This window comes from Lynx canadensis, chromosome C2, assembly GCF_007474595.2.
Source record: "Lynx canadensis isolate LIC74 chromosome C2, mLynCan4.pri.v2, whole genome shotgun sequence".
Lineage (NCBI taxonomy): Eukaryota > Metazoa > Chordata > Mammalia > Carnivora > Felidae > Lynx > Lynx canadensis.
In genome coordinates, this window is record NC_044311.2 from 152,625,741 (window position 1) to 152,648,764 (window position 23,024).

The following is a 23,024-nucleotide window of genomic DNA, read 5'->3' on the forward strand; positions in this document are numbered from 1 at the left end:
CAGCACAGAGCCCAGTGCGGGGTTCGATCTCATGAACAGCGAGTTCATGACCTGAGCCGAAGTCAGACACTTTAACCAAGTGAGCCACCCAGGCACCCCAATATTTAATATCTTTAATATATACCTATGTGATCGCTTCTTGGCCTTTTGGCTAAAATCAAGTGTAACATATACCCATCTGACCTTTAGTTTTTCCCTGATCATTTTAAACTACATCTAGAAACTTACAAGGGAAAATGCCTAAGTAAACTACCACAGCACATCACAACTCCTATACAATGAGCATACAACAATGAAACAAGAAGGGATACGGAGCATGGTCTTTCACAAAAAAATTAAAAATTGGCGTCTTCCTTAAGTAAGTCCCCTCAGCCTCTGGTTGATACAAGTTCTTGGCCTCTTTTCTAAGCTTTATAAAGAAATGCAAGTTTGGGGCGCCTGGGTAGCTTAGTCGGTTAAACATCCGACTCTTGATCTCAGCTCAGGATCGTGAGTTCAAGCCCCACTGTGGGCTCCACACTAGGCATGAGGCATATTTTTAAAAATAAGTGAATTTTTAAAAATTAAAAAAAAAATGCAAGCTTAGTAGTCAATGGCAGGATAAATATCGTTATAGAAATAAGAGGGGAAAAGAGCTTAACCCTCGGTTTATACAAAAGTACCTAGGCAGAGAAACGTTCTAATGTTAGCATGAAAATCCTTCATTCAAAAGCATTTATTCTGGGGCAGCTGGATGGCTCAGTTGGTAGAGCGTGAGACTCTTGATCTCAGGACTGTGGGTTCAAGCCCTACATTGGGTGTAGAGATTAAAAATAAAATCTTAAAAGAAAAAAAGGAAAAAAAAGCTTTTATTTTAATTCAGAAAAGAGTTTATTAGCTTCCCAGAGCAGACCATGTTTGCTTATCCAATAGCCACTACCTCCCCAACTTCAGCAGAGCCTCACTTTTCTAAACTCTTTCCTAACTAGGCAGCCATTGATCTAGTTCTGGCCAATGAAACAGAGAAGAAATCTTCCAGGGCAGGAGAATGTTCCTGAAAAATTCTGCTCCCTAATAAAAGAACCACAGCGGGGAGTAAAAAAAAAAAAAAAAAAAAAAAAAAAAACCTTCTTTCCCATTATTTCTAGGATATGATGGTAACAATAAAACGAGAAGTTTGAGAAGGAAAAAACCAAACGTCAATCTGCCCTATCCAAGAGACAGAGACTATCTTTAATGAAACCATTAAATGAAAGAAAGCATTATATATCTTTACGATTTAGGCCACTGCTTCTAAGGAAATGAAGTATTTCATGAGGCTGTTATCACATGCGATGCAATCACACAAATCATAACAGCATTGTCCACCAACCTGCAAATGTGAAGCAAAGTCACCTACCAGCCATCCCATAAATTGAGGCTTGCCTGGAAAATACTATTAATGCTTAAGCCAATACTAAACGAAGATATATCCTTAGTTAGCATTTCTATGCAATCTATTCATTTCATTTTCTTCTTCCCTTAGCAAAACAATGACCCCTACTTCTAGACTATAAAAGCTTTTCCAAATTATAAATTATTCAGAAGAAATCTAAGATTTTTTATATTTTTTGATTTCTGATATCCTTCTTAAATGTTTAGAGAGAGACAGAAAATGCACAGAGGAGGAACAGAGAGACAGAGGGGGAGAGAGAGAATCCCAGGCAGGCCCCGTGCTGTCAGTGAAGAGTCCAATGCCAGGGGCTTAATCTCACAACCCTGAGATCATGACCTGAATAAAAATCAAGAGTCGGACCCTTAAATGACTGAGCCATCCAGGTGCACCCGACTTCTAATATTCCTTGACAGGGAGTTCAGACCATCAAATAGAGGAAGATCATCTGAAAAGAACAAAATTCAAAAAGCAAAATACTCAAGGCTTTACCCTTAAATCAACTGAGTTCTGAAAAGAAACCATTAAACTTGAGATTATTCTGTTGTACCATGTGAAAATAAATTTTCTAAGCAGAACATAATTAAAATAAGCCTGTGTGAAGACTAATTAAAAGTCTGGATCCTACATGGAACTTAATGAAGAGACAAATACTTCCCAAAAGCCAAACCTTTTTTTTTTTTTTAAATATTGCTTCACAAGATGTATGAAAACAAGAGGCACACTTCAAAATGTATGGATTTTAAACATGCAACAGCCTACAGAAGATATGAAATAGTAAAGTACTGATCAAGTAACAATTCCAGCCGCATGAACATAGTAAAGATCACAGATTTCAAGATTAATGCAAAACATCTTCTAGTCAGACTTAGTTCATCATTTCGTTGAGAAGTCTGTCATATTCCAAACGACCAACAGAAATAAAACCTAGTCAGGGGTGCCTGGGTGGCTCAGTTGGTTAAGTGTCCGACTTTGGCTCAGGTCATGTCTCCCTCAAATAAATAAACACTTAAAGAATTTTAATATATATATAAAATTTGACCACTAAAATAGAACTGGATATTATAGGAACAGAAAAGTCCAGATGCAAGTCAGCAAGAACGTAGTAAATGATGATGACAGCGCTCCCTGTAGAGAAAGGAGACAAGACTCAAACAGTACCTGCAAACTGACAATTTGCAAAAGGCTAGATTCATACCTCACATCAACCACATGCTCAAATAAACTGAACATGGAGACATTACAGAGAAACTACAAACAGACTAGAAAAAGCATTGAGGAATAAATACATAACACTGCCTTTTAAAATATTAATCTTGGAGTACAGAAGGGCTTTAAGGACAACCCTAAAGACAAAATAAAGATTCACAGATATAACAAAAGTAAAAATCTTAAACCTCTGGAAAAACAAAACCTCCCAGCGAAACTAAAAAGCAGCCTGCAAGCTGGGAAAGGAACCTAGAACTCAGCAGACTAAAGAATAACCTAGAGATGAAGAATTCTTACAAAATGGCTTAAGACAGCAGTGGAAAAGCAAGTAAAAGATATAAAAAGGTAATTCAGAAAAGATGAATTGTCAAGTCACAAAACAAACTTCCTTCAAAAACGTCTTAAGCCTGTAACTGGTGGGTCAGAGGTCACGCAGGTTTTTAAGACGGATTGCAACCACTCTTTCCACCCGTCCTCTCTCAGGGCTCCACATTTCCTTTCCGCCCTCCAGGTCAAAGGTTACCCCATCAATAAGCGCTTTTCCTCCCCACCCACCTAAAATATCCTGCCCCCCCTTTCCCGATCCCTGACACCTCTGTGAATCTGTATTACAGTAGCTTGTCTGCTGCTTCAGCTCAGTTTTACCCCGAGGGTGTAAAGCCCCATGAGAACAGAAGCCTTGTCCATCTCATCCACACTGGTCTCCCCGGAACTCTGACTACAGCAGGCATTCATTTACTGAACAAATGCATCAGACGTTCATGAATAAGTATCACACAAAGCGGCCTTCAGCTGGACCTGCCCCTTAGGAATAGAACCTCACTGAAGTTACTTGTTCCTTCCCGACTCATCTCAAACTGGGAAATCACAATACATACAAGGTGATAGGATTGCTAAAAGGATACGAGATTACATAGGTTAAATCTCCTAACTTTTGTGCGGTACTTGGCAAAAAAATGACTCAAACATTAGCTACTGAGGGCCGCCTAACTGGTTCAGTCAGAAGACCATTAGACTTTTGATCCTGGGGTGGTGAGTTTGAGCCTCACTGTGGGTGTAGAGCTTACATAAATAAATAGACAAACTTAAAAAAAAAAAAAGGTAAACCATTTTACTCAATGATTAAGTTTCTAGAAGTTTATGACAAGTGACAATTATGTATAAATGCAAAGACACATAGATCTTACTTTGATATTCATGGAATCACTAATAGAAAAAAAACTAGAAACCAACCAAATGTACAACAGGCAAACAGTTAGATAAAATTTTCCAGAGAAATTGAAAGGAATTCACAAAATAGTATCTTTTTAAAGATCCTATTTTGTTAGAGTCTAGCATGAAGAAAAATAAACACTTCTCACTTTCATGATTTTTTTCTCACTTTCGCATTTTCTAAATATTCTACAATAAACATTAGAAATTTTTATTCATTTAATTTATTTTTTAACGTTTATTCATCTTTGCGAGGCAGAGACAGAACACGAGGGGGAAAGGGGCAGAGAGAGGGAGACACAACACAGAATCCGAAGCAGGCCCCAGGCTCCAAGCTGTCAGCACAGAGCCGGATGTGGGGCTCAAACTCACGAACTACGAGATCATGACCTGAGCCAAAGTCGGATGCTCAACCAAATGAGCCACCCAGGCACCCCAGAAATTTTTATTTAATATTAGGACAATTTTTGGTCAGATTACAGAGAAATGACTAATGAACTAATTACATCACTTTTTAGTTACACCCCTATAGAAAGACCACTATCAACATCTTCGAACATTTACATATAAATAGAAGCTAAATTTAATAGAGACAACACTTAAGACTTTAAATTGAGGCTCTAGGGGCGCCTGGGTGGCGCAGTCGGTTAAGCCTCGACTTCAGCCAGGTCATGGTCTCGCGGTCCGTGGGTTCGAGCCCCGCGTCAGGCTCTGGGCTGATGGCTCAGAGCCTGGAGCCTGTTTCCGATTCTGTGTCTCCCTCTCTCTCTGCCCCTCCCCCGTTCATGCTCTGTCTCTCTCTGTCCCCAAAATAAATAAACGTTGAAAAAAATAATAATAATAAAAATAAATTGAGGCTCTAACGATCTCTTTTGCACTGCTGGTAGGAATGCAAACTGGTGCAGCCACTCTGGAAAACAGTATGGAGATTCCCAAAAAAAATTAAAAATAGAACCACCCTACGACCCAGCAATTGCACCACTAGGCATTTATCCAAGGGATACAGGTGTGCTGTTTCAAAGGGACACATGCACCCCAATGTTTATAGCAGCGCTATCGACAATAGCCAAAGCATGGAGAGAGCCCAAATGTCCATCGATGGATGAATGGATAAAGAAGATGTGGTACATATATAAAATGGAGTATTACTCGGCAATCAAAAAGAATGAAATCTTGCCACTGGCGACTACGTGGATGGAACTGGAGGGTATTATGCTAAGTGAAATTAGTCAGAGAAAGACAAATATCACATGACTTCACTCATATGAGGAATTTAAGACACAAAACAGATGAACACAAGGGAAGGGGAGCAAAAATAATATAAAAACAAGGAAGGGGGACAAAACATAAGAGACTCTTAAAAACAGAACAAACAGGTTTGCTGGAGGGGTTGTAGGTGAGGGGATGGGCTAAATGGGTAAGGGGCATTAAGGAAGACACTTGTTGGGATGAGCAACTCGTATGGGTGTTACACATAGGGGGTGAATCACTGGAATCTACTCCTGAAATTATAGCACTATATATGCTAACTAACTTGGGTGTAAATTAAAAAATAAACATTAAGAATAAGAATAGAAAACAAACTGAGGCTCTACCACAAAGTCTTTCTCAAGCAAAAGTCTCTCAATGTGGAATCCAGCCTCAAACATACCAATGAGAGTTTAACAAATACTGGAATAAGAAGGGTGCTAGACTCTTCTGACCCTGAGGAAATGTGGCTAACAGCCCTACCTAACTAGTTATGGGACCTGGGACAAGGTACTTTCTAAGCAAAAACAATAGGTAATACTACACACTTGCAACGTACAAGGTACACTTCTAAGTATTTTAAGGTTTTGACTCATTCAGTTCTTCGTTACTGACAATAGTTAACACTTACACGGTGATTACTACCTGATGCTGTTCTAAGAACTTTATATACGCTCACTTACTATACCTCCAAACTATTCACCTTCATTTTACAGGTGAGAAAACACAAGCACAGACACCAAAGAACCTGCCCAGAACCAAAGAGCTGTTAAACGGCAAAGCTAAAAGTAAGAACCCAGGCTGTCTAGGGTCACAACTCCCCGCATCACTGCATCACTGCAATCGGCTATCCTGCATCCTAAGAAAAATGCCAAGTAACAAGATAATTAAGGAGCATCACAAGTCTTAGAGCCGAAGTGGCCTCTGGAAGTTTTTAAAGCCAAATATATGCAAACCGATTAAAATCAACATAGAGAGAGGTGCCCAGGTGGCTCAGTCGGTTAAGTATCCAACTTCAGGTCACGATCTTGTGGTTCAGCGAGTTCAAGCCCACATCGGGCTGTCTGCTTTCAGCACAGAGCCCGCTTCGGATCCTTCTGTCTCCCTCCCTCTCCCCTTCCACCACACGCACGTGCGATCTTGCTCTCAAAAATAAAACAAAATCAACATAGAGAATTTTTTCTAAGTAGCTAGAGTCTAACATCCAAATGTCATTCACCCACCCCATTACCAATAACAAGCAAAGTCAAAGCCTCCGCCAAATTCTGAATACCCCACGCATAATTCATCCTATGCTGCTATGGTTATTACATAACATTAACACAAAAGTTTTGTGCTCAACATGCCACTTTCCCACTTCTACATAATAAAGGAAAGATAGTAAATAATCACTGAATGATTCTATTTTGTACGCTCCTAATGAAATGGTTTAAAGAGCTTAAAAAAAAAAAAAAAAAGACGTATAACTTCCATGTTTCACAGCCATTCTGGTGCCGTAAGTTGCTCTGACCTACAAATGAAGCGCAGACCTGAGAGATTTTAAGAAATAAAAGATCGTACCAATAAAAATCATTTAATAACCAAATTAGCGATGATTGCTTCTTAGAAAGAAAACACACCTTAAGCATTAAGCCACCTTAACTCCTTCAATAAACACTGAGAACCCACTACTGCCAGGAAGGACAGGTGCACCCGCAGAAGACTGCAGTTACATGCCCCGCATGTAGTCACATATTCCAACCATTAAAAAGAGATAATGTCTGAAGCTACTGCCCTCACTTGAACAATGAGAACAGGTTGGTTTAGCTTAAAAATAATGTTTTAACCCATCACTGAGCTGAGAAAACACGTCTGCATCAACTCCACCCCAGAAACTGGTGAGCCCGTCTGTGACCAGAAAAAGATTCACAGCTGCTTTGATCTGTAGCAGAGAGACAGGAAAAACTGAATAAGGAAAAACCTGCCAACCTTTTAAACTTCACGGCCACCTGCCGGCTATCATGCCTGATGCCTGAGGAGGAGAATGCTTGGGGCCTCGGGATAGAGTCACCAACTGCACGGGGTGAAAGACGGGATGCAGAACAGCTGGGGGAGCCCCCGTCCACTGCAAGTGCACTCCAGAGACCCTCTGAATGCTAGGGATGCGACAGCAGAGTAGAAAGCCGAGGGCAGAACTGGAAAGCAAAGAGATCTCAGCAACTCAAAAAAGTCGGCAACTGGGCTATAAAACAGAGCAAGATCTTACAAAGTTTGGGAAGCTGGCAACTTGGCTATGAAACAGACATCCCAGGAATCTCACCTGTGCCCAAACCCCAAACTCTGCTGGAGAGGCAAGTCCTGGTCCCATCCTTAAACTGTGGGATGCCAATGAACTGACTGCAACTACAGCTGCCACAAAGCCCAGAGACCACCAAACACGACACAACGTAGATAACTCAGCCCCCAGCACTAAGAACTTGAGAGAAAAGGGGGCATCCTTTACCGAGACCGATTACATTACCTAAACCTCTACTCTTTTCACACACAACAGCCCAGCATACTTCAAAAGAGGAGGAGATACAGATGAGATACACAACAAAGCAAAACGTGATCCGTAACCAAGAGAGGAAGTAGTCAACAGTGGTCCCAGAGAAGGCCCCAGATGTTAAAAATGCTCAACCATTATCTCTTCAAAATACTTCTTCTGCCTCATTCTTCCATTCTTTTCATTTGGGACTTTTTTTTTTTTTAGGTTTATTTATTTTTGAGAGAAAGAGCGCAAAGCAGGCAAGGGACAGAGTAGAAGGGGACAAAGGATCCGAAGCAGGCTCTGTGCTGAGAGCAGCGAGCCTGATACAAGGCTTGAACCACGAACGGTGAGATCACAACATGAGTTGAAGCCGAACACTCAATCAACTGAGCCACCCAGGTGCCCCCCCCCCCCCATTTTGAACTTTACACACGAGACTATTTGATATCCTATAGGTTCAAGAAGTTCGGACAACCTCAAGCAGAGTAAATCCAAAGAAAACCACCTACATGCCTAGAGGAGGCAACTTCTGACGTGGCCTCCAATGACCCCCACTTCCTGGTACTGCCAACCTTATGAAATCCCCTCCCCTTGAGTAGGTTACTTACAACTGACAGAATACAGCTAACGTGGAGGGTATCGATACCACTTCCCCTGTAAGGTTACAGAAGACTATGACTGCTGTCTTCACTAGCAGACTATTATTGCCTATTCCGCTTTCACCTTTTGATGAATCAAGCTGCCATTTTGGACAAGTGGCAAGAAGCTGAGAGTGGCCAACAGACAAGGAGGAACTGAGACTTCTCAGTCCAACCCCCTCCAAGAACTGAATCCAGCCAAAAACTATGTGAGCTTGGAAACAGACCCTTCCAGTCAGGTCTTCAGTTGAAACCCCAGATCTGGCCAACACCTGGATTACAGCCTTGAGAGGGATTGAGAGGACTCAGTTCAGCTGAGCCTGCAAGTCTGATTTACAGAAACCGTGGGATAAAGACAATCTGCGTTGTTTTAAGCCACTATATTTTGGGGTAGCCAGTTATGCAGCAATAGGTACAACTACAGTATATCACAGTAAAACTGCTGAAAACCAAAGGCAAAATGAAAATCTTAAAAAGCAACCAGGAAAAAAAGCATTATCTTGAAAGGGGAAATAGTAAGAATGCCAGTTTTTTAATATGGAGTGCTACAAGGAAAAAAAAAACACACCAATCAGAATTTCACCTTTAAAACAAGCTTTAAGGGGCACCATAGGTGGCTCTGTCTGTTAAGCATTAGGACTCCTGATTTCAGCTCAGGTCTTGAACTCACGGTTCATGAATTCAAGCCCTGCATCTGGCTCCACACTGCAGAGCCTGCTCAGGATATTCTTCCTCTCCATCTCTCTCTCTTTCCCCTGCTTGCGTGCTGTACTCTCTCTCAAAATAAATAAATAAATCTTAAAAAATAAATAAAACAATCTTTAAAAATAAACACATAACAGAGCACCTGGGTTCAGTTGCTTGAGCGTCCCAACTTCAGCTCAGGTCACGATCTCACGGTCTGTGAGTTCGAGCCCCACGTCAGGCTCTGTGCTGACGGCTCAGAGCCTGGAGCCTGCTTCAGATCCTGCGTCTCCCTCTCTCTCTGCCCCTCCCCCACTCACACTGTCTCTCAAAAATGAATAAACGTTAAAAAATTTTTTTTAAATAAAAACAAAAATGTTTTCAGACTAAAAAAATTAAAAGGAAAAATTAAAGGAAAACCAAAGTCATTGCCAACAAAACTTCATTAAAAAAAATAACAGAATAAGTTGTGCAGACTGAAGAAAAATAATCACAGATAAGACAAATGGGAAGACAAGAACGAACTAAAAATACCAGGAAAGGTATACAGGGGGGTAAGCAAATGAATATCAACTTTAAAACTACAGCAATAGGGGCGCCTGGGTGGCGCAGTCGGTTGAGCGTCCGACTTCAGCCAGGTCACGATCTCGCGGTCCGTGAGTTCGAGCCCCGCGTCGGGCTCTGGGCTGATGGCTCGGAGCCTGGAGCCTGTTTCCCATTCTGTGTCCCCCTCTCTCTCTGCCCCTCCCCCGTTCATGCTCTGTCTCTCTCTGTCCCAAAAATAAATAAACGTTGAAAAAAAAAATAAAATAAAATAAAATAAAAAAATAAAACTACAGCAATAATATCTGGAAAATTCATAACATACATAAAATACCATAATAGTCCAAAGGACAAAAGGGTATCAACTAAGAGTTTTAACTTCATTGATTTGGGAAGTGGTGAAGTAACTTGTAACCTCTAGAGTAACCACTAAAATAATAATAAAAGGGTATATAGCCAGAAAGCAATAAAGAACAGTGTAATAATCCAAAAGAGAGCAGTACTAAAGAGATGGAACACATATAAAAACAGGTACCTGGTAGACTTCACACAATTTTAAGTAATTATATAAGTTAATTAAATTGCAAATAGTCTGAAGACTCTAACTAAAAGACTGAATAATAAAACCATATGTTGTTTACAGGAACCATACTTAGAAATGAGCACATGGGGAAATGGCTTTACTAAAAGGAGAGAAAACAAAAAATGATGTGTTACACCATCACTAATGGAAAGAAAGCTGGGCAGGCTGTAGTAAAGTGAGGCCAAGTCAGACTTGGGGGTGAGAAGCTTTTATGAGATAAAGAACATTTCCCAATTAAAAAAAAAAAAGTCAAATTCTGGAAAACACAAAACTATGGAAACAGGGAAAGATCAGTGGTTGAGAGGGCGGGAGGGATAATCAGGCAGAGCACAGAGGATTTTTAGGGCAGAATTACTCTGTATGATACTCTATTAGTGGGTACGTGTCTTTTGTCTAAACCTACAAAAGGTACAACACTAAGAGTGCCTAATGTAAACATAGGAGAGTCATGATGGAAACTAAGGACTTGGGGGATTATGATGGGTCAATATAGCTCCATCGACTGCAACAAACATACCATTCTGAGGGATGCGGATAATGAGGGAGACTGTGCGCTTACAGGGGGAAATCTCTACCTTCTGCTCAATTTTGCTGTGAACCTGAAACTGCTCTAAAAAATGAAGTCTACTTTAAAAAAAAAAAAAAGAGGGGAAGTCAATTCAAGAGAAAGATAACAATTATATATTTGTATATATCTAATAACATACGTAAGTTAAAAACTGGAAAAAGAAAAAAGACAACTCTACAGTCACACTTGGAGATTATCCACAATCCTTCTCAGAAACCAACAGAACTAGCTGGCAACAATCTGTAGAATTTAGAAGATCTGAAACGAAAAAAGTCATGTGACTTGTCCCTTAGATGCAAATAAATGTTATGATTAGGTGAGCCTCTGAAAACAAAGTAATAACTAGTCTTTCAAAGTAGCACAGTTGGAGTGCTTGGCTGGGTCAGTCAGTAGAGCATGCTCTTGATCTCAGGATACTGAGTACAAGCCCCATGTTGGGAGTAGGGCTTAAAATAAAGGAGCACAGTCAAGGCTGGGTGACTCACATGTAGCAACAGCACTACCATTATTCAGCACTGAGCTACAAAGTACCATCAGTGCCCCATCCCACATTGTGTTCATCCATAAAGGGGTAAGTGGCAGGTATCATTCATTTAGACATAAGAGTTCAGAGAGACTGTATTTTATTATCTCATTAAGACCCTACCAATATAAATTAAGGGAAGGGGCAGGCTACACAATCATGACTTTTGTTCTACCAGCATTACTTGTAAATGCTGATTGTTACTGTGTGCCGGGCACTGAAGGCCATTTTTTCCCCATGTTTACCAATGCTTTGATACAGTTATTATCATCTTTGTTGCACAGCTCAAGAAACTGAGGTAGAGATTAAATAAACTGCCTAATGGTGCAGCCACTCTGGAAAACAGTGTGGAGGTTCCTCAAAAAATTAAAAATAGATCTACCCTATGACCCAGCAATAGCACTGCTAGGAATTTACCCAAGGGATACAGGAGTACTGATGCATAGGGGCACTTGTACCCCAATGTTTACAGCAGCACTTTCAACAATAGCCAAATTATGGAAGAGCCTAAGTGTCCATCAACTGATGAATGGATAAAGAAATTGTGGTTTATATACACAATGGAATACTACTTGGCAATGATAAAGAATGAAATCTGGCCTTTTGTAGCAACGTGGATGGAACTGGAGAGTGTTATGCTAAGTGAAATAAGTCATACAGAGAAAGACAGATACCATATGTTTTCACTCTTAGGTGGATCCTGAGAAACTTAACAGAAGACCATGGGGGCGGGGAAGGGAAAAAACAAAAAAGGTTAGAGAGGGAGGGAGCCAAAACATAAGAGACTCTTAAAACCTGAGAACAAACTGAGGGTTGATGGGGGGTGGGAGGGTGGGTGATGGGTATTGAGGAGGGCACCTGTTGGGATGAGCACTGGGTGTTGTATGGAAACCAATTTGACAATAAATTTCACATTAAAAAATAAATAAAAAATAAGTAAATAATAAACAAACTGCGTAAGATTAAACACCTGCTAGGCAGCACAAATCAGGATTACAGCCCATATACCCGGCACAAAAACCCACGTTTCTAATGTCTATAACGTTACATTGCTAGGCAGTAACTTGTCATCATATTGCCATGATCATCAAGTGTTCCCAAATTATCAATGAAATGCCTATAGAATAAATCGCTATAGTCAACTACAAAGGAAATGCAGAATCCCCAGAGGAAAGAGGTTAGTGCTAGAATCCCACAATGAAAACAAAATAGTGGAGTCAGTTACAATACAGTTATCCAATAAAGTTGTTTTTGTTTTAAATAGGTAAGTAAGGAAGTTTGCCATTAAAAAGGATCAACCTGACACACGAGTAGAGTCTATCTAACTAGGCACCCAAATTCCAAGTCTAGCCTTATGATCTACCTTAAGCCTGATTCCCTAATCCAGTAGGGAGTTCACGATGGTAATACTGCTTCCCCACCCCCGCCTTGATTTGGGGAGATAATTCATAACCCAAGAAGATCGACAACTAAGAAATGAAAAAAAGAAGAAAGTATTGATATGTTGGTGCCAATTAGTTATTCTGATATAGTAACAAGTTTTGTAATGACTGAACTATTTTTAATGTTTGGCAGAGCAAAAAAGAATAATTTACTACAGTAAATTTAAAATATATTTACAGGGGCGCCTGGGTGGCGCAGTCGGTTGGGCGTCCGACTTCAGCCAGGTCACGATCTCGCGGTCCGTGAGTTCGAGCCCCGCGTCGGGCTCTGGGCTGATGGCTCAGAGCCTGGAGCCTGTTTCCGATTCTGTGTCTCCCTCTCTCTCTGCCCCTCCCCCGTTCATGCTCTGTCTCTCTCTGTCCCAAAAATAAATAAACGTTGAAAAAAAAAAAAAACAGTGGGTAAAATATATTTACAAAAGTTAAATTTTAGAAAGATTACACTTAGGGGTACCTGGATGGCTCAGTCAGCTAAGCATACAACTCCTGATTTCATGCCCAGTCAGGGCATGATCTCACAGTTCGGGAGTTCAAGCCCCACACTGCATTCTGCACGGACAATGCAGAGAGCCTGCTTGGGAATCTTTCTCTTAAAATAAATAAATAAACTTAAAAAAAAAAAAGGTAACACATTTGACAGTTAGCCATCTTGAGGGGACTGAAATAATCATAGATTTGTAACATAGTGTGAAATGCCCAAGGAAATTTAAGACAATTAAGTGGTGTTAAGTATCTTAAGATTAAATTCTCATTACAAATTAAACAGTAAAAACTAAAATAAACTTGTTTCTAGAAATATCACTAAATTTATAAGATTTGTAACTTAAAGACTTAAGAAAAATTACTACTTATAACTCTAATAAACTGCATATTTAAATAAAAATAACTTTTAAGTCTTCATTGTGCTATAGGGCTACTCAAACATTATTTTTTTTTTTAAAAAAGCATGACAATAAATCCCCTAATGATAAACTCCAATAGAAGGACTTTCAGATTTTATTTACTGGTTAAGGAAGACAGTGTCCTATAAAACTGCACACTACTAAATTACGAAGTCTATGGAATCACATTCACCTCATTTAAACATGCTCCTCTACAAATCGAGTTCTTCCTCACTCCCGGGCCCCACTCTATAGCTCCATTTCCTTCTTCCTCTCTTGTGTTCACCACCTATAAATCATAAAAATCTGAACTACATTTTATGAATTCACAGGCCCAACTGCTAACGCAGGGCTAGGTACTGAGAGATAAAGAATCTCAATTGTCTTAAGTATCAAAAATACTCTTGCTTCCAAAGTACAGGCTGGAATGATAACATAGTCCCAAGTCTAAGATAAACTATAACTCTGTCAACAGGGACACTGGAATCACCTGAAAGGTTTCAAACTATAGTGATACCCAGTCTCACCACAAAAATTCTGATTTAACTGGTGTGGAACGTGGCCCGGGCATCCAGATTTTGTAAAGCTCCCCAGATGACTCTGATCCAAGAATGAGGACTATTATTGAGAAAAAGGAGTAAACTAAACAACACAAAGAAACAAATAGCATAAGGAAACTATCAGACAAAACCCGAATGTGAAACATTCTACAGGCTATCTCAAATGTCTTCAGAATACCAATGGCACAGGAACAAAAACTATGGAAGATAAAAAAGAGATGGAAAGTAACTTCAGTACAACACGTGGGCCTTGCCTGAAACCAATTTGAACTAAATATAAATAAATGCGAGGAGGGGCGCCTGGATGGCTCAGTTAGTTAAGCGACCAATTCTTTCAGTTCAGGTCATGATCTCATAGTTCATGGATTTGAGCCTTGAGTTGGGTTCTGCACGGAGAGATTCTCTCTCTCAAAATAAATAAATAAACTTTAAAAAAAAAAACAAAAGAAAAGAAATCCAAGGAACAAAAGGAAAATCTGAGTAGGGACTAGATATACAAATGTAATGTCCAGATATAGATCTAGACACATATAGACATATATATAGATCTACACTTATAGATATATAAGTGTAATGTCTACATGTACACATTATCAAAGAACATTATTCTTTGGATTGTGTGTGATGCTGGCACTGCGGTGGTCTAAGAAATAGCCCTTTGATTTTTTCAAGACGCGCTATGCAGAATTTAGAGAAGACGTGTAAGATCTGGGATTTACTTTAAAATACTTCAGCATATTAACTAATAAAATAAAGGAATGTCTGGTATTTGCTTTAAAACAATACAGCCCAGGGGAGTGAGGTAACAGATGCAACATTCTTTGCTAATCACAAGGTTGATAAGTAGTATGGTTCATTTCACTATTTTTCTATGTTTGAAGATTTGCACTGGTAATTTATAAAAAAATACTTCAAATAGAAGCCAAAGTAAAGATAGCAAAAATGGTTCATGACATTATTATTTGTGTATATCTGAAATACTTCTTAATTAAATGAAAAGCAGGGGCGCCTGGGTGGTTCCACTCAGATCACGATCTCAGAGTTCATGGGGTTCAAGCCCCATACCGGACTCTGCACTGAATGTGTGGAGCCTGCTTGGGATTCTCTCTCTCAAATAAATAAACTTTAAAAAAAAAAAAAAAAAAAAAAAGAGCAGACTCTGGAGAACTAGCAGCTACTCACGTACTCTGACAAAATAACTCTCCTATACACAAGAAGTTCATCCTTCGTACTTAATGCTAGGAATGGGTGGAGGCGGGAGAAGGTAAAGGACAAAAAGGACATTATCCACCAGACCCTATGAGCCAGGTGATGAGACATGACCCAGGGCATTGCACATCACAGGGAGATACCACAGAGAACTAGGATAATTTTAAACAGAATTTTAAAAGTGGGGTTTTAAGCACCTCTAACAAAGAAGTCAAAAATACACACAAATTTTAAAAGTGCATTTTCCAGTAGTTACAACATCTCAAGATTTAAGCGATTTTCTCTTATCAATAGAAGTAAAACAATGAATAGTCCTTTAAACGTTTCCTAGACTTAAATATCAAAATAAGAAATTCAAGAAAACAAAACCTCTGCCATGATGCTGAATTTTTTAAATCTTCCTTGGAAATATTCAATTTTAAGTGCTTGCTTTTAAAAAATCTAAACCAGGGGCGCCTTAGTGGCTCAGTCAGTTAAACATCCAACTTCGGCTGAGGTCATGATCTCGCAATTGTTGAGTTGGAGACCTGCATCCCGCTCTGTGCTGACAGCTCAGAACCTGGAGCCTGCTTGGGATTCTGTGTCTCCCTCTCTCTCTGCCTGTCCCCTGCTCACACACTCTCGCTCTCAAAAAACACTAACATTAAAAAAAAAATTATAAAAAGTCCACACCAGTAAACATTAAAATTGACAACTGAAACAGAATCCTTTGTTACTCCAGACTTTAAGTGTCAATAACACTTAACTGTTCACATGCAGATGATAAATCCCCTTGTTTACTTTTTGTCCTTTTGTTTAATCCAAGAATGGTGGCCATATCCTACCAAATTCCGTTACAGATAACATGACTGTCATAAGTAAAAGATCTTTCAAGAGTTTTTGTTTGGTCATCAGTTATATGGCTCATACAAGATGCCGATATTGCTTGGCAACTAAGAAACCCTTTTTCCTAATACACCAATTGGCAAAAATATTTTTCTGTAAAATGTTTTATTTCACTAAGGGCAAATGAGTGGATAAAACCGAAGCTAGGGGCGCCTCAATGGTTCAGTCTGTTAAGCGTCCAACTCTTGATTTCGGCTCAGGTCATGATCTCACAGTTCCTGGGATGGAACCCAAACTGGGCTCTGCGCTGACAGCACAGAGCCTGTTTGGGATTCTCTCTCCTTCTCTCTCTCTGCCCCTCCCCACCAACCCCACTCGCAAGCACGCGAGTTCTCTCTCTCTCAACTAAATAACATTTTAAAAAAAGGACTCTATATCGTGAGCGCAACTAAAAAAGTTGACAAAGTACAATAAAAAGAAAACTGAAATCTATGCCAATGCTGCTCTAAAACGAGAAACTGCATAGAGCCTACATTAAGTACAGCAAGGTCAATATAAAAACTCAAAAGTTTTCTAAGGCATTCAACAAGTGTACAGTTCAGAGAGGCAAAAGTACTGGAGGAGTTGCATACTGTCACAGCAGCAAGATTTTTATTACGCTGCTGAGGGAAAAGAAAAACACGCTAAACAGAAGAACACTTCACCTTTCAGACACCAATGATTCTATTCCTAGGGAACAAGTGGTTAGAGGAGCTGGGCGGGGCAAAGGAGGGAAGACCAATCAGAGGTCGAGTTACAAGTCGGGTACGAAAACAGAAGGATGAGAGCAGCTCACTGAATGGCTGGCGCACCGCCCCCCACCCCAGCACGCGCGCACGCGCGCCCCCGGCTCTCACCATAGGCAGCCGCACCTGGGGACCCACCCCACCGCAAACCGCGGTGCGGGGTCGCCCCCACCTTCCACCCGCCACCCCCCCGGGGCCGTTTCCTACCAAAACAAACCCACCACCCCCAAACAAAACAAAACCTCCCGAGGGAGTCCTGCTATCCCGGGACGCCCCCCGAGCACGGCTCGATCGCTTCACCCCAAGAGCCAGAGCCCCGACAAGGGGGCGGGGAGCGGATGTTCGGAAACACGGGGATAGAAATGTCAAAAATCTCACCAATTCCTCGTAGCTCCTGTTGTGCTCGTTGCCCTCCCAGTCCAACCTCTTCGGCAGCAACTGCAAAGACACCAGACGCACACGAGTGACCACCGCGCGGGGCCGGGCTGGGGGCCGCGGTGCCGGGCGGGGGGCCGCGGGGTGGGCTGGGGTGGGGAGTTGGGCGAGTGGCCCCGGCAGGGTAGGGAGGGAGCACGGAGGGGACGCGGCGGGGCGGGCGCGGCGGGCGCCACGAAGCACAGACCTGGTACTGCTCCAGCTCCTGCACCAGCACCTGCAGCCGACAAGACGCGCAGTTAGGGAGGCGGGGGGCACCCGGGTCCACCCGACGCCCTCCACCCGCGACCCCAGGCGGCGGCAGCGGGGCCGGGGCTGGGACGCGGCGGCCGCCGCCGCCGCCGCCGCCCGCGGGGCCCGCACTCACCTGGGCGGCTCTCCGACACGGGCCGGCCGATAGGTACCGGGCGATGAGGAAGTACAGCTCTGCGGGAAGACGGAGAGTCGGGTCAAGAGCGGGCAGGGCGGCGGGGAGGGGGCCGGGGCCGGGCCGGGGGCGCCGCGGGGAGGGCGCAGGCGGCGCGTCTTACCCGACTCGATGAGGGGCACCGGGCGTCGGGCGGGCGAGGGCTCCGCCATGGCCGGGCGCGGTGCGCGGGGCGCGGAGCGGGAGCGAGCGAGCGAAGCGTGTAGGCCGCGCCGAGGCCTGAGCGGGCCGGCGTCCCTCTACCTCTGGCGCGCCGCCGCCGCCGCCATGCCGTGCGCGCCGCCACGCCGATGCCTCCGCGAAGTAGTCCCTCCGCGAGAGGGAAAGTAGTCCCCGCGCGGCGACCGCCCTGCGCCCCCGTCCGACCGACTCTGGGGCCGTGACTAGAGCGGCGAGCCGTGCCTCTTTCTCCTTCGTCTCAGGGGCGCCGCGAGGGGAACGTGGAGGGTGGGCGAAGGCCGGGGCCCGGGCGGGCGGCCGGTGGGGGCGGGGAGCGCGCGTGGCTGGGATCCTTGCGCGCGGTGAGGCGGTCCCCGGCCATTGTGAGGCGGCGGCGCGGCGGCCGGGCTCGCGGCGGGGCGGGCGCCGGGGCGGAGGTCGGGCGGCGCGCCGGGGCGGGGGCCGGCCGGGGGCGCGGTGGGGGTGGGGACACGTTACCGCGCCCCCGGGCGGAACGAAGCCTCTCCACGCGGATGCCCAGAAGCCCGGGACGCGCAGCGGGGTCCGGCGGGGTCGCCCTCTTCGGGCTCACGGAAGGGACGTTTCTCGAACGGTCCTGTGGGGCCGGTGTGCCGGCCTCCCACGAAAGATCGCTCTCTTCGAGGACGCGAAACCCTTAAAACTGAGAGTCGCGCCATCCGCAGAGAGGAGAACGTCGGCCAGCCGAAGCTTTCCCAGAGGGGTCGGGGGGGGGGGGGGGCGGAGGACGAATGCGGGGAAGCCACAGGTTGGGGGGGGAGGGGGTCGCGAGGCCGAGGGTCCTCGGACACGGACACTCTCCGGCTTGGAGGGCACAGCAAACGTCCACCGAGACGGCAGGTTGGATACATAAGACCGAGCCGCAGCCCTGGGAGAACCCAGCAGACAGAAATGGTTAAGGAAAATGCAGAACATCGCAGAAGATGTAAACCTCGCTAGTCCGGGAAAGCGGCCCGGAGCCGGCGATGACTTAGCCGGATAGGAAAAGGGGTGGGAGGAAGCGGGCGGTACCGACAGGCAGCAGCCCATTCCGAGGAAGAGAAGCAAGAAACTTGGGGCGACACAAAAGGGGAACCTCGTGTCATTAGGATTCGAGGTTAAAGCGGGGGACTAGGGCTTTCGCCTCTTAATTGCCGTGCTTGGCTTCTGGCCTAACTGGATTCATCAGCATATCCAGGGCATCCTATTCTAAGCCCGAAAGAAACAGCAACGAGCAAAACCAATATCCCTACCCTCAGTGGGGTGTACATTGTCATTCTAATGTCCACTCAGCGTCACACCTGCCCCCTGCGTGTGGAGGTTAAATGTAGTGGTTCAGATAAGGTTCAGGTGGTGGGGCTGACCCTGGGTCTTGTGCAGCTGTTAGATGTGTGAGTAAATCACTTAACCTCCGAGCCTGTTTCTCTCACACATAAACTGTAAATAATATTTGTGCCTTCTTTGTAGGGTGGTGAGCATTTACGACCCTATGGGTTAGTGTGTGTTCCTAGCGTGTAGTCAGCACTGTGTCCTGCTGGTTTTCGTAATTATTTACACCAAATAGCAAAAGTTTTACATATATTTGTAGACGAACAACCCAAACATGTTTAGACAAGTGCATCGGTAGTGTGCTCCGTTAATTCAGCAAACACTCGAGTGATGGAGACAAACATGATAGAATAAGCCATATCTTTGCCATCAAAGATTTCAGTGTCTTTTAGGAGAAACAGATGTAAGCAAATCATGACAAAATTTAGGGCAGAGATAGGAAACCAACCTGCCTATGGGGGGGGGGGGGAGGATGTTAGAGAGGTTTGAGTCTTCCCAGCCTCTGTGTGGGAAGGGATTCCAGGCATCTGAACAACAAAAGGCCAAGACATAAGAAACATTTCAAGTTTAAGGAACTCAAGTTTAGTAGGACTACTTGGGTTGACTTTGGAGGTGTGGATGGGACCCGTGATGTCAGAAGTTAACATGGCGAAGGATGTTCACACACACACAAAAGTTAAAATTGGGAGCAATTGAAAGGTTCTAAGCCAGGAAGGGTGCTTTTTAATTTTAGGATAGATTTGAGACTAAAGACCAAGAGGCAGGAAAACCACTTAGATAACCCTTTAAATAGGAAAGAAATGAAGATGCATCCGGGCAATGATTATAAGGACCTAGAGGCAAAGACAGGATGAGGAATATGTTGGAGATTAAGTCAGCAAGATGAGGAATCAGAAGTCAGAAGTCTCAAGCTTGGGGCTGAGTAGATCAAGGTTGTGCCACAAAGATAGGGCATACAGGCTGTAGCTCGGTTGTTAAGGTAAATAATTGCTTTGCACAACTTGATGATTTGAAGTTACAGCACATACATTCCTGTAGGACAGAATGACCAAGACTACCAGTTAGCAAGTGACAAAGACATAAAGAACATTAAGCTTTCAAAGATTGCCCAAGGAGTTGCATATTTCACTTTGGGGGGGGGGGTTGTTTGTTTTTGTTTTTGTTTCAAGGATTTTCTTTTTAAGCAATCTCTACACCCAACGTGGGGCTCAAACTCACAACACCGAGATCAAGAGTCCCCCACTCACTCCACCATCTGAGCCCCAATATATTTCCCTTTGTAACAATGTCATAAAAGTAAAAGTTATAAAAAAAGGAAAAGATAACCCCCAAAACGTATAATAAGAATGTATATCCCAAGTACTGGTTATTGTCCAAAACTACAATCCTGGTGTGGGCGGCCTGGTAAACCATTACAAGACATCAGAGCAAGGACAGTTTTCCTTTGCAAAGGCCCTGCTAGTCCTTTTACAACCTACTCGGATGTCCATGACAAATACTGTTGGTATATTTGAAAGGGAGACACAAAGATTCTGACAATATCTCCCGTTTAACTCTCAAGTGATAGAGACCCAGATTTGACTCCCACTTCAGCCAGTGACGAGGAGGAAAAGGGGATATACTCTCCATCGTCAGCTCTGCAGTGGGGACCTGCCAGGAGTCTCCAAACAAGGCATGTATGCATCCCTCACCCCCCCACACACACAACTAAACCCAAGCCACTCCCAATGCAAACGCTAAGATTTGCTTTTGGGCAAATGGAAATAGCTTGAGTTTCAGCACAGGAAAGCTATATGGAGGGCTAAATTCTAGAAAAGTTGCTAGATAAGCATGGGCTGGGAGATCTGAACAGCTAGTGACATCAGCTATAATGCTGTCACCCATCTCCGCTCCAGGAGAACTGCAACGTTTTAGTCACTGGCAAGCAACCCCTCTCCTGGATGAACATCACTGATCCTTAGGTGCCATTAGTACTCACTTCCCAGCTGAGAAAGCGGAGGCCTAGAGAGACTGAGAAGGTCCCCAGGGCACATAGCCAGGCTGCAATCCCAGCTGGGACAGAACTACCTTAGACCGAAGCCAAGCTCTGCAGAATTCTCTCTCCCCTCGCCACATTTCACCAGGGAGGAATCAGAGCCTGAATAAGAGGGGACTCGCGCAAGATCACACAGGTTATGCACGAGAGAGCTGAGCTTGGAAATCCGCAAGTACACGCACGATCTCATTTATCACAGGCAGCTCTGAGGTGGATTCTGATCTCATTTTAAGCATGAGGAAACTGAGGCTTAGAAAATTCAACTCTTTGCCTAAGGATGTAGAATCTTACAAAAGAAAAAAAAAAAAAAAGAATCCAGCCGGACCTTCCAAGTTACCACTTGGGAGTCGCAAAAGCATTAAGTGTAAAAAGCATATCTGGAAAATGGTGAGCAAACCAGAGTCAGGGCCAACTTTGAAAGAATAAAAAAAGTGAGATCAGTGGACATCGCACAAAGAAAATTGTATACCTGCTTCAAATTCTAATATCCATATATTTATGCAAATATACGTTAACAGCGATTGTTTCAACCAGCGGGCACTGTTAATGTATGCACAATAGCATAGTTCTGAGGGACGTAGTAGGGTAGGTGACACTGGACCTACAGAAGAGTGACTCCGCAACACTACATCAGGACCCAGAAGTGAAATCAAGTGCACGCAGAAACTTGTGTCATTTTATTCATTTCACAAAAATGGTGTATTGAAAGGCTTCTCTAAGGCAAGCAGTATCTGGTAATCGTTGGTTCCCGAGCTTCTGTGAGCTACATCCCTCAGAAGTAGGAGAGTTGATATCTTGATAGGTTTCCAGAGGACTTCGGGGGGAAAAAAAAAGAACAAAGGTACCTGGTTTTTGATAAGCCCCCAGTCACTAGCAGACCTTGCATCTGATTCCTGACACTCCTCCTCCATTTCTTCCCAGTGTCCACTCTTCCCTCGGGACCACTTCCTCCCTTTAAATCTGAACCAACCAGCTGTCCCCTTAATGCTACTTGTCCCTGCCTCCTTCAGCAAATTGCTTCCACACTTATCCTCCCCTCCCCGGCTTCTGCCTCTCCCCTGTCACTGGCTTCTGTCCCTACGTGTTCCCACGTTGCAGGCACTGGCCCGTGTCTGTGTCCAAGTCTTACCAGTTCTTTTGAAACGTTTCTCAGGGTGTTAGAACACAGAGTGATTGGACAAGACCTTGGGAACATGGGAGCTGGAATCAGAATATGTCTGTGTTTGAGCTTAGTAGTTGAGCAAACTCTGTGGCTCAGTGTTCATTTGGTGTTTTTTTAATCACCTTTAAAATGGGGATAACAACAATAGATAACATTAATTGAAGGTTTCTATATCCGGAACACTGCACTAACCCATGCACGTGTATTATTTAATGCTATGGGATAGCTAGAAAACATGAGTAGTTTGTGAGCATTTTAGAAAGAACTGGCTATGAAGCTCTCTAAACAATGCCTAGCTCTCCATGTGATACTATTAACGTAAAAATTATTTTTCTCTCCATTCCCTCAGTCACCAACGAGTCTCCTCAAAGGTCTCCTCCTTGACTCCCTGCCCAATTCATCCTATCACAACTTTTACACTTCCTTAAGTACAACATAACATATTCTCTCTGCTTTCTACCCTCTTCCCTTCAGTCGTGTCCCCAGGAAAGCTGACTGCACCACTCGGGGGGGCTCTGCCATCCTCCCAATGGGCCGTCCAGTAGAAGACCCCAGTAGGAGACAGCCGAGCAGGAGGAGGGTGAGGGCAGGCTTCTATTTTCCCAGTGACTTTCCTGCCAAGCCCCAGG

The 23,024-nt window shown here is 43.7% G+C and overlaps 1 protein-coding gene across 1 annotated transcript in view; it reads right to left on the minus strand.

The window, feature by feature from the left end:
• BRWD1 (bromodomain and WD repeat domain containing 1) overlaps positions 1 to 17,987 on the minus strand; it is a 124,847-nt gene extending 106,860 nt beyond the window's left edge. Inside the window, 4 exon segments of the mRNA XM_030330594.1 lie at positions 17,209 to 17,268; positions 17,453 to 17,482; positions 17,633 to 17,691; positions 17,796 to 17,987. Of these exon segments, the coding sequence (XP_030186454.1) occupies positions 17,209 to 17,268; positions 17,453 to 17,482; positions 17,633 to 17,691; positions 17,796 to 17,844 (198 nt within the window). The 5' untranslated portion in view covers positions 17,845 to 17,987.
• Between the last annotated feature and the right edge of the window lie 5,037 nt (positions 17,988 to 23,024).